Source organism: Hyperolius riggenbachi, chromosome 3 (assembly GCF_040937935.1).
Source record: "Hyperolius riggenbachi isolate aHypRig1 chromosome 3, aHypRig1.pri, whole genome shotgun sequence".
Lineage (NCBI taxonomy): Eukaryota > Metazoa > Chordata > Amphibia > Anura > Hyperoliidae > Hyperolius > Hyperolius riggenbachi.
In genome coordinates, this window is record NC_090648.1 from 296,177,941 (window position 1) to 296,190,067 (window position 12,127).

Genomic DNA, 12,127 nt, shown 5'->3' on the forward strand with positions numbered 1-12,127 from the left:
ATCTACTGGGCACATATACCTCTGGCTACATCTACTGGGCACATATAACCCTGGCTACATCTACTGGGCACATATACCTCTGGCTACATCTACTTGGCACATATAACCCTGGCTACATCTACTGGGCACATATACCTCTGGCTACATCTACTGGGCACATATACCTCTGGCTACATCTACTGGGCACACATAACCCTGGCTACATCTACTGGGCACACATAACCCTGGCTACATCTACTGGGCACATATAACCCTGGCTACATATACTGGGCACATATACCCCTGCCTACATATACTGGGGACATATACCTCTGGCTACATATACTGGGCACATATATCTGCTGGCTACATATACTGAGGACACTGGCTGTTTGCCATTATGTGCATTTACTGGTGAAAAGCTGTCTCTTATTATGTGCATTTACTGGTGAAATGCTGTCTCTTATTATGTGCATTTACTGGTGCAAAGCTGTCTCTTATTATGTGCATTTACTGGTGAAAAGCTGTCTCTTATGTTCATTTACTGGTGAAAAGCTGTCTCTCATTATGTGCATTTACTGGTGAAAAGCTGTCTCTCATTACGTGCATTCACTGGTGAAAAGCTGTCTGTCATTACGTGCATTTACTGGTGAAAGGCGGTCTCTTATGTGCATTTACTGGTGAAAAGCTGTCTGTCATTACGTGCATTTACTGGTGAAACGCTGTCTCTCATTATGTGTATTTACTTGCCATGCCCACTTTAGTCGCCGCAAATTTCCTCGAACATGTTGCCCCCTACCCATTTGACTGCCCCCTCATATGTGCCAGTCTAGAACCGGCCCTGTACCCCTGCCTACATATACTGGGCACATATACCCCTGGCTACCTGTTCTGGGGACATCTCTCCCCCTGGCTACCTGTTCTGGGGACATCTATACCCCTGGCCACCTATTCTGGGGACACCTATAGACCTGGGGCTACCTATTTTTGGGGAACCACTGCTGTCAGATTAAATGTATTTTGAGGAACTGCTGCCAGATTATGTGTATGTTGGGGGAATCGCTGCTGCCAGATTACATCTATTTTTTGGGAACCACTGCCATATTATCTGTATTTTGGAAGAACCTCTGCCAGATTACGTGGATTTTTGGTGAAATGCTGTCAGATTACATGTATTTTGGGGGAAGGGGGGGAAACACTATGGCAGAGCTCAAACTTCCCTGACAGACCTTTCACAGCAATATTAAAATCATGTATATTTGGCTCCACCCATGAGCACGCCCACATTCTGTTGCGTGGCCACGCCAATTTTTTCGGGGGGCGGGGTTTGTCAGTAAAAAAAATCTTTTGTCAGTAAATTTGTAGGTATTTGTCAGTAAAAAATAACGTGAAAGGTTGGCAACACTGCTAGAGCAATATCCTGCCTTTATCTGGTCAGCAGACACCAGTCAGCCAATCAGGTGCCTCCCACCTGAATGCTAATTTATGCAATTCCTGCTAGATTTGGCACAGCAGGCAAAGAGTGTATAATAGTACACCTGATTGGCTGACTGGCGTCTGCTGACCAGATAAAGGCAGGAAATTGCTCTAGCTGGGAGTCAGCAATTATGTTTGTTGCAGTTAGCATTCAGTTTAGAGGCAGTGGGGGTGAGTTCCCTGGAGGTGAGAGGTCCAGGGCTTGCCTGCACTTCCCTCTTCCCTCTAGGTTTCGCCAGTGAGAGATACTGGGGCCCCCGGCTGTCATGCGGACCAGGGTTTGTGTAGAAAAAGTACACAGAAAAACGCGCACAGAAAACTGAAAAGCCCCGTCCACACTACAGGCGTTGCCGTCCGGATTTCAGCAACGCCTGCAGGAGGCAGACCTGCGCGACATCAGATGTGCATAGATTGCACTGTCTGATGTTCACACTGCATGCGTTGCGGACCAGTGCGGTCCGTGATCCCATACTGCACGCATTTTTTTGCCCAAACCCATGGATGTCCCATTCACTACAATGAATAGGAATCGGCCACGCAATGCATGCAAACACAGATGGCGTGCGTTTGTACATGTTGCATTCCGATCGCACGGTCATCTGCAGTTGGTAATGTGAACAGAGCCAAAGACAAGTGTGTTCCCTGCCTCAAGTATTTCAAAGTCTCATCATCAACTTATACATTTTTAGAAAATGAATGAAATGTTGTTCTTGTGCTAAATACCAAAATGTAGGAAGTGTTTCTAATGCTGAAACCATGATAATGGACGTAAAATTGGGTATCCTGAATAATTTACTACATTTTACTATATGTCACTATGGTCCCTTTTTTAAATAAATAGCCTTTGAGCATTTACTGATTGAGTTTTCTTGCATTGCAGATTTTCCATTAAAGGTACTTCTTACATTAAGCATAATGACTACATACATTTTTAAATGACCTTTATTACAAAGATTTATTGATCCTTACTGTAATGACTGCTGTATTTTTCATTTTAGAAGAAGGAAAAAGATATGGGCCAGTTTTTGAAGAGCAGCCGATTGACACCATTCATCCGGAAAAATCTGAGGGCAAAGTTTCAATGAATTGCAGAGCCAGAGCAAACCCATCACCACTTTATAAGTATGTAATTACTGTTTTCCTGTGCATGATATTAACGTGTTTCATTTATCAAAGTGAATTAATTAAGAACTCTCACTCCATTGCAGAAAAGCTCATTTTTACTTTCAGGTATTGAGTAAAATTTGTCCTAAGCTGTATTATTCATTATTGTTTATAAGTCAAGCAGGTAGAGAGATCTGCTACTGGCTGAATACTCTGTGCCTACTTTCCAGTGTGCATTTTGGATATCCAATACAGTGTTCTTCCCAAGCCTTTTCAGCCGGGTGCGCCGCCCACCAGATCTCCCCGAGTGCCCGGTTGATTTCCTTGAGTATCTAGCTTCCTCTCTCTCTCCTCACTCCATAATGCAGGAATGCTGAATGTTGTAATTCAGGCTGGATCCTCTAGGTGGCGGCAGTGCTGTACAGAAGTACAGCAGATGATCTTCCCCATACTCTATGCTGCTGACACGCTCTATGCTGCTGACACTGACGCTAGGAGAGAGCTGAGCTGCGAGCCTGTTATGCTTATAAATATTCACTGCTGTCCAAGCTAGCCCACCTCCTGGTGTGCTTCTGAAATGCCTGTAAAAAATGCCTGTAAGACTAAGTTTTTTTGCTATGCTGCTGGTTATTGCCAGTATTATGGATTGTGTGCATAAGCTTTTGTTTTAGTATTTGTTCTATGTTTCACAGCCAAAGCACTTTGGCACTTATAAGGTCATGAATGCACAGAAATTTTATAAAGCAGCGCTAACCTACATTACAGTTCCATTTCAGTTGGATTTGTTTTGCATTCCATTTTTTTTTCCAAACAAACCTTTTTATATTTTTTATAGTTGAGTTCTGTGAATGGATGTGTGTGTGTGTGCGTGTGTGCTCTTATGTAATTGTGGAAGCTCCAGCAGTGGTTGTCAAGCACCCAAAATGCCTATCAGCCTTCTAGAGCCTAGTTTACCTCCTGCAGACCTTCATAATGCCACCCTCAAGCCCCCACCCCCAAACGAAAAAAAACATTGAAAAGTGCAAATCTGATCAGCATTTATGGCTGCAACACTAAAAGAACAACAAAAATGAACATTAAAACACTGAAGAATTCATGAGAAAGAATACTGTTAATCACGACTACATGAAGTTTATTTATTATTGACTAAAATTAGAATATTTATTTTAAATTGCAGATGGAGACTTAATAATTGGGACATTGATCCTCTAAATCCACGTTACAGTATGATTGGAGGTAACCTAGTTATAAATAATCCAGATAAATCAAGAGATACTGGAAAATATGTCTGCATAGTGACCAATGAATATGGGACAATCAGAAGTCATGAAGCCAGCCTCAACTTTGGATGTAAGTATACATTTCATATATTTAATTTTAATCTAAAACAGTAGATTGTAAAATATACGAGCAGTGACAAACAATCAATTCTCCTTATATGAAACTTTCCATTGACTTAGGGTAAGAACGTCATTTAGCTTTTAAAGGCTTCTAGATGCTGTTATATAACCGTGTTAGCAAGTCTTTTACTTGCTGGTTTTGATAGACTCAGTCTCTTTCTGTTCCCGGCCAGCCAAAATTTAAGTATTTGAAGATTTTTATGCCAGTCACTAAAGAGCAGTAAACTGTAATTATAATTATTAGCAAATAACAAATATTGACATATCTGGTACCATAGTTAATACGTTTTTCTAAAGAACCCCTATGGTGCGCTCAATAGAGAAGGACATATAAGGTAGGCACTGTAATCAGTAGGACTAACAGGGACGTTTTAAGGTGAAGCACTATAAAAGACAGGAGTACTTTAAAGAGGGATATATAAGACAAGAACTATAATACATGGCACTGTAATTGAGGGCAGTCTAACAGGGGACACTATAATGACAGGACAATTAATGGCAGCACTATAATGGAGGATAACTATAAATGAGGGAGTTATAATGTGAATGGAATGCAAAGCACTTTAACCTCCTGAGCGGTATGGACGAGCTCAGCTCGTCCATCACCGCCGGAGGCTGCCGCTCAGGCCCTGCTGGGCCGATTTTCTTCAAATAAAGTGCAGCACACGCAGCCGGCACTTTGCCAGCCGCGTGTGCTGCCTGATCGCCGCCGCTCTGCGGCGATCCGCCGCGAGCAGCGGCGAAAGAGGGTCCCCCCAGCCGCCTGAGCCCAGCGTAGCCGGAACAAAAAGTTCCGGCCAGCGCTAAGGGCTGGATCGGAGGCGGCTGACGTCAGGACGTCGGCTGACGTCCATGACGTCACTCCGCTCGTCGCTATGGCGACGATCTAAGCAAAACAAGGAAGGCCGCTCATTGCGGCCTTCCTTGTTTATTCTGGGCGCCGGAGGCGATCGGAAGAACGCCTCCGGAGCGCCCTCTAGTGGGCTTTCATGCAGCCAACTTTCAGTTGGCTGCATGAAATAGTTTTTTTTTTATTAAAAAAAACCCCTCCCGCAGCCTCCCTGGCGATCAAAATAGAACGCCGGGGAGGTTAACGGGGGACTATAATAAAGTACAGTATAACTCTTCACACCATTGATGCACCACCCTCTTGTTCTGCCTCACTACCTTTGATATTTACTGGTTCCTTTTTAACTTTATGTACGGTTTGACTGCAGGTAATATTCACAAGCCTTTGCTGTGATTTTGTCAGTGACCTGTTGATTTTGGCACCATTGGATGGTGTGGGCACTCCCAGGGATAGAGTATATTATTATGATTTATTGTATTTATATAGTGCCAACATATTATGCAGCACTGAACAATAAATAAGGTGTCTAAAGGAGGCCACACACCATACAATTTTTTTAAATATTTGTTCAATTTAGGAATTGCAATCAATTTTTCTGACTGATTGTAACATTTCAAAAATATGACCAATGTACCACACACCTATTTTCAATTTTTCCCCAATTATGATAAAAATGATTGGAAACTCTTAGAGAATTGCTTGGGTGTGTATTTTAATAAATTGACAATCTAACACACTCCATACAATCTTTAGAGAAATTGAAGAAAAATATCTGGCATTGCAGATAGATAAAAATTGAAAAAAACGGGAAATCCGATCAGATTTTTCTGTCGAATGAAAAAAAAAGCTTTCGATTTTTTCGGGAGATCCGATCGTTTTTATTGAATTGCCGTAAAATCGGATCATTTTATTGTATCGTGTGTGGCCACCTTAAGTGACCATGGCTCTTCACCAGAGCATCCCACAAGGGATGATGAGCCATCAGCCCTAACTGATGATGGGCTACTTTGTTGCCTAGGTCACAACCTCTGAGAATGCCACACCAGAGATGAGAAGAACAGGAGGGTGAACCCTGTAGTGAGTAAAGAAGAGGCAGGAAAAGGGAATGAGAGGACTGGCTGGACAGGACTTGTAAAACAGGACTGGTTGGGCGGGACTTACTGAACAGGACTAGCTGGACAGAACTGGGTAAACAAGACTGGCTGGACAGGACTGACTAAACAGAAATGGTTGGGTGGGACTTACTGAACAGGACTGGCTGGACAGGACTGACTAAACAGGACTGGTTGGGTGGGACTTACTGAACAGGACTGGCTGGACAGGACTGGGTAAACAACATTGGCTGGACAGGACTGACTTAACAGGACTGGTTGGGTGGGACTTAATGAACAGGACTGGCTGGACAGGACTGACTAAACAGGACTGGTTGGGTGGGACTTACTGAACAGGGCTGGCTGGACAGAACTGGGTAAACAACATTGGCTGGACAGGACTGACTAAACAGGACTGGTTGGACATGGCTGGGTAAACAGGACTGACTGGACAGGAATTAGTGAACAGGACTGAGTAAACAGGGCTGGTTGGAATACTGACTGAACAGGACTTGCTGGACAGAACTCGGTAAACAGGATTGGTTGCACAGGACTGACTGAACAGGACTGGCTGTACATAACTGGGTAAACAGGACTGGCTGGATGTAAAAAAATGGATAAGACTGTCTGGATAGGATACTTACCTAGGGATAGGGAAACCTCTGGATCCTATTGAGGCTTCCCTCACTGTCCCTCATAGCTCACGGGACCCTTTAACACTGGAGCCATGCTCTTCTTTTGCGCTCGTGACAGGAGCGTGGCCCCAATGTAACAAGCCCTTATTGCCAACCTTAACGGGGTCCTTGCTTAGGGATAGGGACCAGAGGACGCCAATGGAAGCCTTAATAAGATCCTGAGGCTTACCTTTTCTTTAGGAAAGTATCTGGTTTTTTTTAAATGTGTTTTTTTAAAGGTGAAATAGTAGCTAGCTGCTTCAATACATGGGATTTTGACTAACTCGCTAATATTAATATATTATGTAATAGTCACTAATAAGGAGAGGGGTCCCACTGTGTGAGTGGGAGGTGTGCTCTGGGGAAAAAAGGGACCCAATCAAATATGTTACCTCAGTTTTCTAACATGTATTGCTCACTATATGTATGTTGCAACTGAAAACTGCACTTTATTACAATCCAGCATGCCTTGGCTTTTATATACTGTATATTATCCTTTCCAAATAATCTGAGATTAAATATGATTATTTATTGCATTTTTTTAAAATTCATTTTATTATTGAAAAATATAAACATGATATACAGAACAGTGAGCATTGATCACATAATATCAGTAAAGTAGTGGCAGATAGTCATAATACGATACATAAGGTTTTTCATAAGACAAGGTAACATATAGTTCCATGTATAGAAGAGTACTGTAGCAAAGGAGAGCAAAAAGAAATCCAGGCACCAGCCAGCAGGTATTGCTGCACAGAACACCTTTAATTCATCCCCAAGATCCCCGACAGATTAGTGCAAAAGCCTGCCAGCCGTTTCACAGATAAGACTGCTTCTTCAGAGGCGATCAGATTTATTTAGCAATTAGTTGCACAGCTGGTTATTGTTGCCTCTGAAGAAGCAGTCTTATCTGTGAAACGGCTGTCAGGCTTTTGCACTAATCTGTCGGGGATCTTGGGGATGAATTAAAGGTGTTCTGTGCAGCAATACCTGCAGGCTGGTGCCCGGATTTCTTTTTGCTCTCCTTTGCTACATTACATGCTGTTCAATCCGGAGGCACAGCGTTTACTCCTGCTACCCCCTTGGGTCTGCCTACCAGGGCATCTGGTGCCACCTTACGTGTCTACCTCTATTGTATAGAAGAGTACATAGGTTCCATATCAATTGAAAATTAAATGAAAATAGACCTCACTAAAGCACAGCATATATCCTCTGTCACTGCTGATTACAAGCTCATCTCGCCTGTACATTGCAAAATAAAAGTAGTTGTAAATAGAACCACTATGGTTCAACCCAGTCCACCTATAATGGAACAGCTTAAAGGGGCACTACGGCGAACAATTGTAAAATGTAAAATATCTGCAAACATATACAAATAAGAAGTACGTTTTTTCCAGAGTAAAATGAGCCATAAATTACTTTTCTCCTATGTTGCTGTCACTTACAGTAGGCAGTAGAAATCTAACAGAAGTGACGGGGTTTGAACTAGTCTATCTATTCATAGGGGATTCTCAGCAAGGATTTTATTCTTTATAAAGATATTCCTTAAAAAGGATTTACACAAAGTTGCTGGCTGGCTTCCTAGCTCCCTACACAGTTTTTGGCAGTTGGACAAAGCAACTTCCATTCACTAAGTGCTTTTGAAAATAAATATATTCCTGAGAATCCCCTATAAAGAGATGGACTAGTCCAAAACCTGTCATTTCTGTCAGATTTCTACAACCTACTGTATGTGACAGCAACCTAGGAGAAAAGTAATTTATGGCTCATTTTACTCTGGAAAAAGTTTACTTCTTATTTGTATATGTTTGTACATATTTTAAATTTTACAGTTTTTCGCTGTAGTGCCCCTTTAACTAAAGGAAACTTAACATAAAAAGGAAAAAGAAAACGAAACAAAAAACCAAAACTAAACATGGGGATAGAGTGTAGGAGGTATAATCTAGTAGCCTGAGATAGCATTACAAGAAAAAATACAAGAGAGAAGCTGCTGTTTAATATCAGTATTTCCAAGTATTATGGTTGAAAATTTACAGAACTAAAAGTTCAAAGAATTAAGCCGTGCTCTGAGACTCTAGCTAGTTACTCCAAACCTTTTCAAATTTATTGGAACATTTACGATGTAGGTGTAACACTTTTTCGAATTGAATAGTTTCATAGATTAAGGATTTCCAGTGTGATATCTGTGGTGACTCGGGGAGAACCATTTCAGGACTATTGTTTTCCTTGCAAGAAATAAGTACTCACAAATAAAGATCCGATGGTGGTGTTGACCTTCAGTTTCATCTATCAAACCAAATAAACAAAACTTCGGGGATAGTGTGAGTGGGACATCACAGAAGGTAGATAAAATACTTATAACTTGCTGCCAAAATTCCTCTACCACCGGGCACAACCAGATCAGATGGATAAAATCTGCATTAGTGTTACCACACTTCGGGCATTTATCATTATCCCTGAGTTTTTTTATTATACATTGAAGCAGGAGACCAATAAACTTGGTGTAAGATGTAAAGTTGGATCAGCCGGTTGTGAGCAGCCGCAGAGGATAATCTAGCCGACAAGAAAAAATATTTCTTGCATTTTTTAGGGAATATTTAGAATTCCCTATAGCTTTATCCTCTATGTTTAATTATCAATAAATCATTCATTTTTATATGTAGTAACTTCTCCAAGTCTGAAATAAGTAAGGGTTTGGTTACCCATTAACCCATTCAGGTTCCGTCGTTTTCACGTGAGAAATGTTCACCTCCCATTCATTAGCCTATAACTTTATCACTACTTATCACAATGCACTGATCTATATCTTGTTTTTTCCGCCACCAATTAGGCTTTCTTTGGGGGGTACATTTTGCTAAGAGCCACTTTACTGTAAATGCATTTTAACAGGAAGAATAAGAAAAAACGGAAAAAATGCATTATTTCTCAGTTTTCAGCCATTATAGTTTTAAAATAATACATGCCTCCATAATTAAAACTCACGTATTGTATTTGCCCATATGTCCCGGTTATTACACCGTTAAAATTATGTCCCTATCACAATGTACGGTGACAATATTTTATTTGGAAATAAAGGTGCATTTTTTCAGTTTTGCATCTATCACTATTTACAAGTTTAAAATAAAAAAAATATAGAAATATTTCATCTTTACATTGATATTTAAAAAGTTTAGACCCTTAGGTAGATATTTACATGTTTTGTTTTTTTTATTGTAATTTTTTTTTTTTATAGTAAATATTTTATTTGGGTAGTTTTGGGAGGGTGGGAGGTAAACAATAGATTTATAATGTAAATGTGTGTTAATTTAAATTTTTTTTTTTTACAGGTGTAGTATTACTTTTTGGCCACAAGATGGCAGCCATGAGTTTGTTTACATGACGTCACTCTAAGCGTAACATACGCTTACAGTGACGCATCGGGAAGGGAACGGCCAGAAAAGGCGCAGCTTCCGAGAGAAGCTGTCGCTTTTTCCGCGGGGGAGAGGAATCAATGATCGGGCACCATAGCCCGATACATTGATTCCCTGGCTACCGAATCCGCGGCCGAGAGTGCGCGTGCACGGTAGCGCGCATGGTTCCTGGACGTAGAAACTACGTCCAGGAACCAAAATAGGTTAAACATACCTCTGTTTAGTTCAGTGTACATACAGATATTGTTATGAACTTTATGGTGTAAAACACACATTATATATCAAGAATGATAGCGCTTATTGGCTAACTACTTCCAAGTTAGCCAATAAATGGTATAATCCTGATTCAAAACATCTTGCTTTTACTGATGGCTAACACGGTACAATACTATACACATTATATATGTGACCCCCAACCACTCTTCATCTGTCCTCGGAGCTTGACTGAAATTCTCATAGGACTGATCTAGCACATCATGATAATGTCCATGCTTAAAGCTTTGCAGAGTTTGGCACTGACAGATTACCTGCCAGGAAGCAACCCCTCCCCCCGGTTTACCTTCCCTCGCCCAATTAAATTCAATGAAGCACACCTTAATTGCTAATATATTTAATGTATGGGATTTCTTTTACCTCAGCTCCCACATTAGATCAAACATTTTGCCCTTGGGCACTTTTAACTGACTTTCCTCAGAAGACATCAAGCATAACATTTGATTTCAGCAGCCACTCACCACTGGGTAACTGATTCCAAGAGGCTTAGATTAGCTCTGATCACCATGCAGCCTGGTACAGCAGGAGTTGTGGTGAGTGGCAGCTAAAGTCAACATTTTTTGTTTGAGCTCTTAACATAAATTGGGCTATTCAAGTATAAATTAATTAAGATTATAACATAGGAATAAATCATATATTTGATGAATCAAGAAAAGTGCTTTGCAGTGATTGACACCATATATGGCTGCACTTCCAGGGTGGCTTTGGGTAAATGATAGCCAAAAATCTATTTAGGATTTATAACAATGCAGAAGTAGAGATGGCTCGAACCTCCGATTATCGGTTTGCGAACCTCAAATGTGAACCTCCGCAAAAAGTTCGGTTCGTGCGAACTTCCACAAACCACAATAGACTTCAATGGGGAGGCGAACTTCGAAAATTAAAAACATTTATGCTGGCCACAAAAGTGATGGAAAAGATGTTTCAAGGGGTCTAACATTTTGCATGGGGGAGTGGAATATACGCCAAAAGTCCCGGGGAAAAATCTGGATTTGACGCACAGCAGTGTTTTAAGGGCAGAAATCACATTGCATGCCAAATTGGAGGGCTAAAGTGCTTTAAAACATCTTGCATGTGTATTCATAAATCAGGGAGTGTAGTTAGAGTACTGCTTCACACTGACAAACCAAACTCACTGTGTAACGCGCACCACACACAGCAGTTTGTGTAGTGACGGCTGTGCTGGACTGGTGCGCACCACGGCGAGAGTGCAGGTGATGGCGGCTTTCCAGCTCATGTGGTCGCCAGGCAGAAGTAGCTCAATGACAGAACAGTAACTGTTCGAATTTGGTCTGTCCACAATCAAGCAACGACCTTATTATCTTGAGTGTGCCCCCCCCCCCCGAGACACTCATGTAGCCAGAAGTTATTGCTTCATTGTGATACGCAAGCCCCTTCACCGCGGCAAGGTAAAGATCACGAAGGAGAATTGACACATGTACCTGCCTTTTGTTTTGTTGTTGCAGCTGCAGTGCAGCCAGAAAAATTAGGCAGGCATGTACACGCACCAGAAAAATCATTATAGCGGCCGCTGCTAGCAGCGGCCTTAAAAATTCAGGAATCCACCTGGAGTCCTGGATCCTGTTGGTGGTGGCGGAGAAGGCAGTCAAGCGGCCTGCAGGCAGAGATGCTGTGTGGGGAGTGACTTAGTCATGGGGCAGGCAGTCACATGGCGTGCAGGCTAAGATGCTGTGTGTGGGGACTGACTTAGTCTTCAGGCGGGCAGTAGCCCTCCGGGATCCATGCCTCATTCATTTTGATAAAGGTGAGGTACTGAACACTTTTGTGACCTAGGCCAGAGGTTCTCAACGTGTGGTACGCGTACCCAAGGGGGTACTCCTGATGGTTCCAGGGGGTAATCAGCTTGATT

The 12,127-nt window shown here is 41.8% G+C and overlaps 1 protein-coding gene and 1 long non-coding RNA gene across 5 annotated transcripts in view; one reads left to right on the forward strand and one right to left on the reverse strand.

The window, feature by feature from the left end:
* The window catches only part of CNTN1 (contactin 1), a 261,698-nt gene that overhangs the window by 153,367 nt on the left and 96,204 nt on the right, over positions 1-12,127 (forward strand). For all 3 annotated transcript variants that reach the window (XM_068276552.1, XM_068276554.1, XM_068276553.1), the window contains 2 exons: positions 2,454-2,577; positions 3,737-3,909. In XM_068276552.1, the coding sequence (XP_068132653.1) occupies positions 2,454-2,577; positions 3,737-3,909 (297 nt within the window). The remainder of the gene's footprint in view (positions 1-2,453; positions 2,578-3,736; positions 3,910-12,127) is intronic.
* LOC137563712 (uncharacterized) overlaps positions 1-12,127 on the reverse strand; it is a 75,431-nt gene that overhangs the window by 54,268 nt on the left and 9,036 nt on the right. The gene's annotated exons all lie outside the window — the stretch shown is intronic.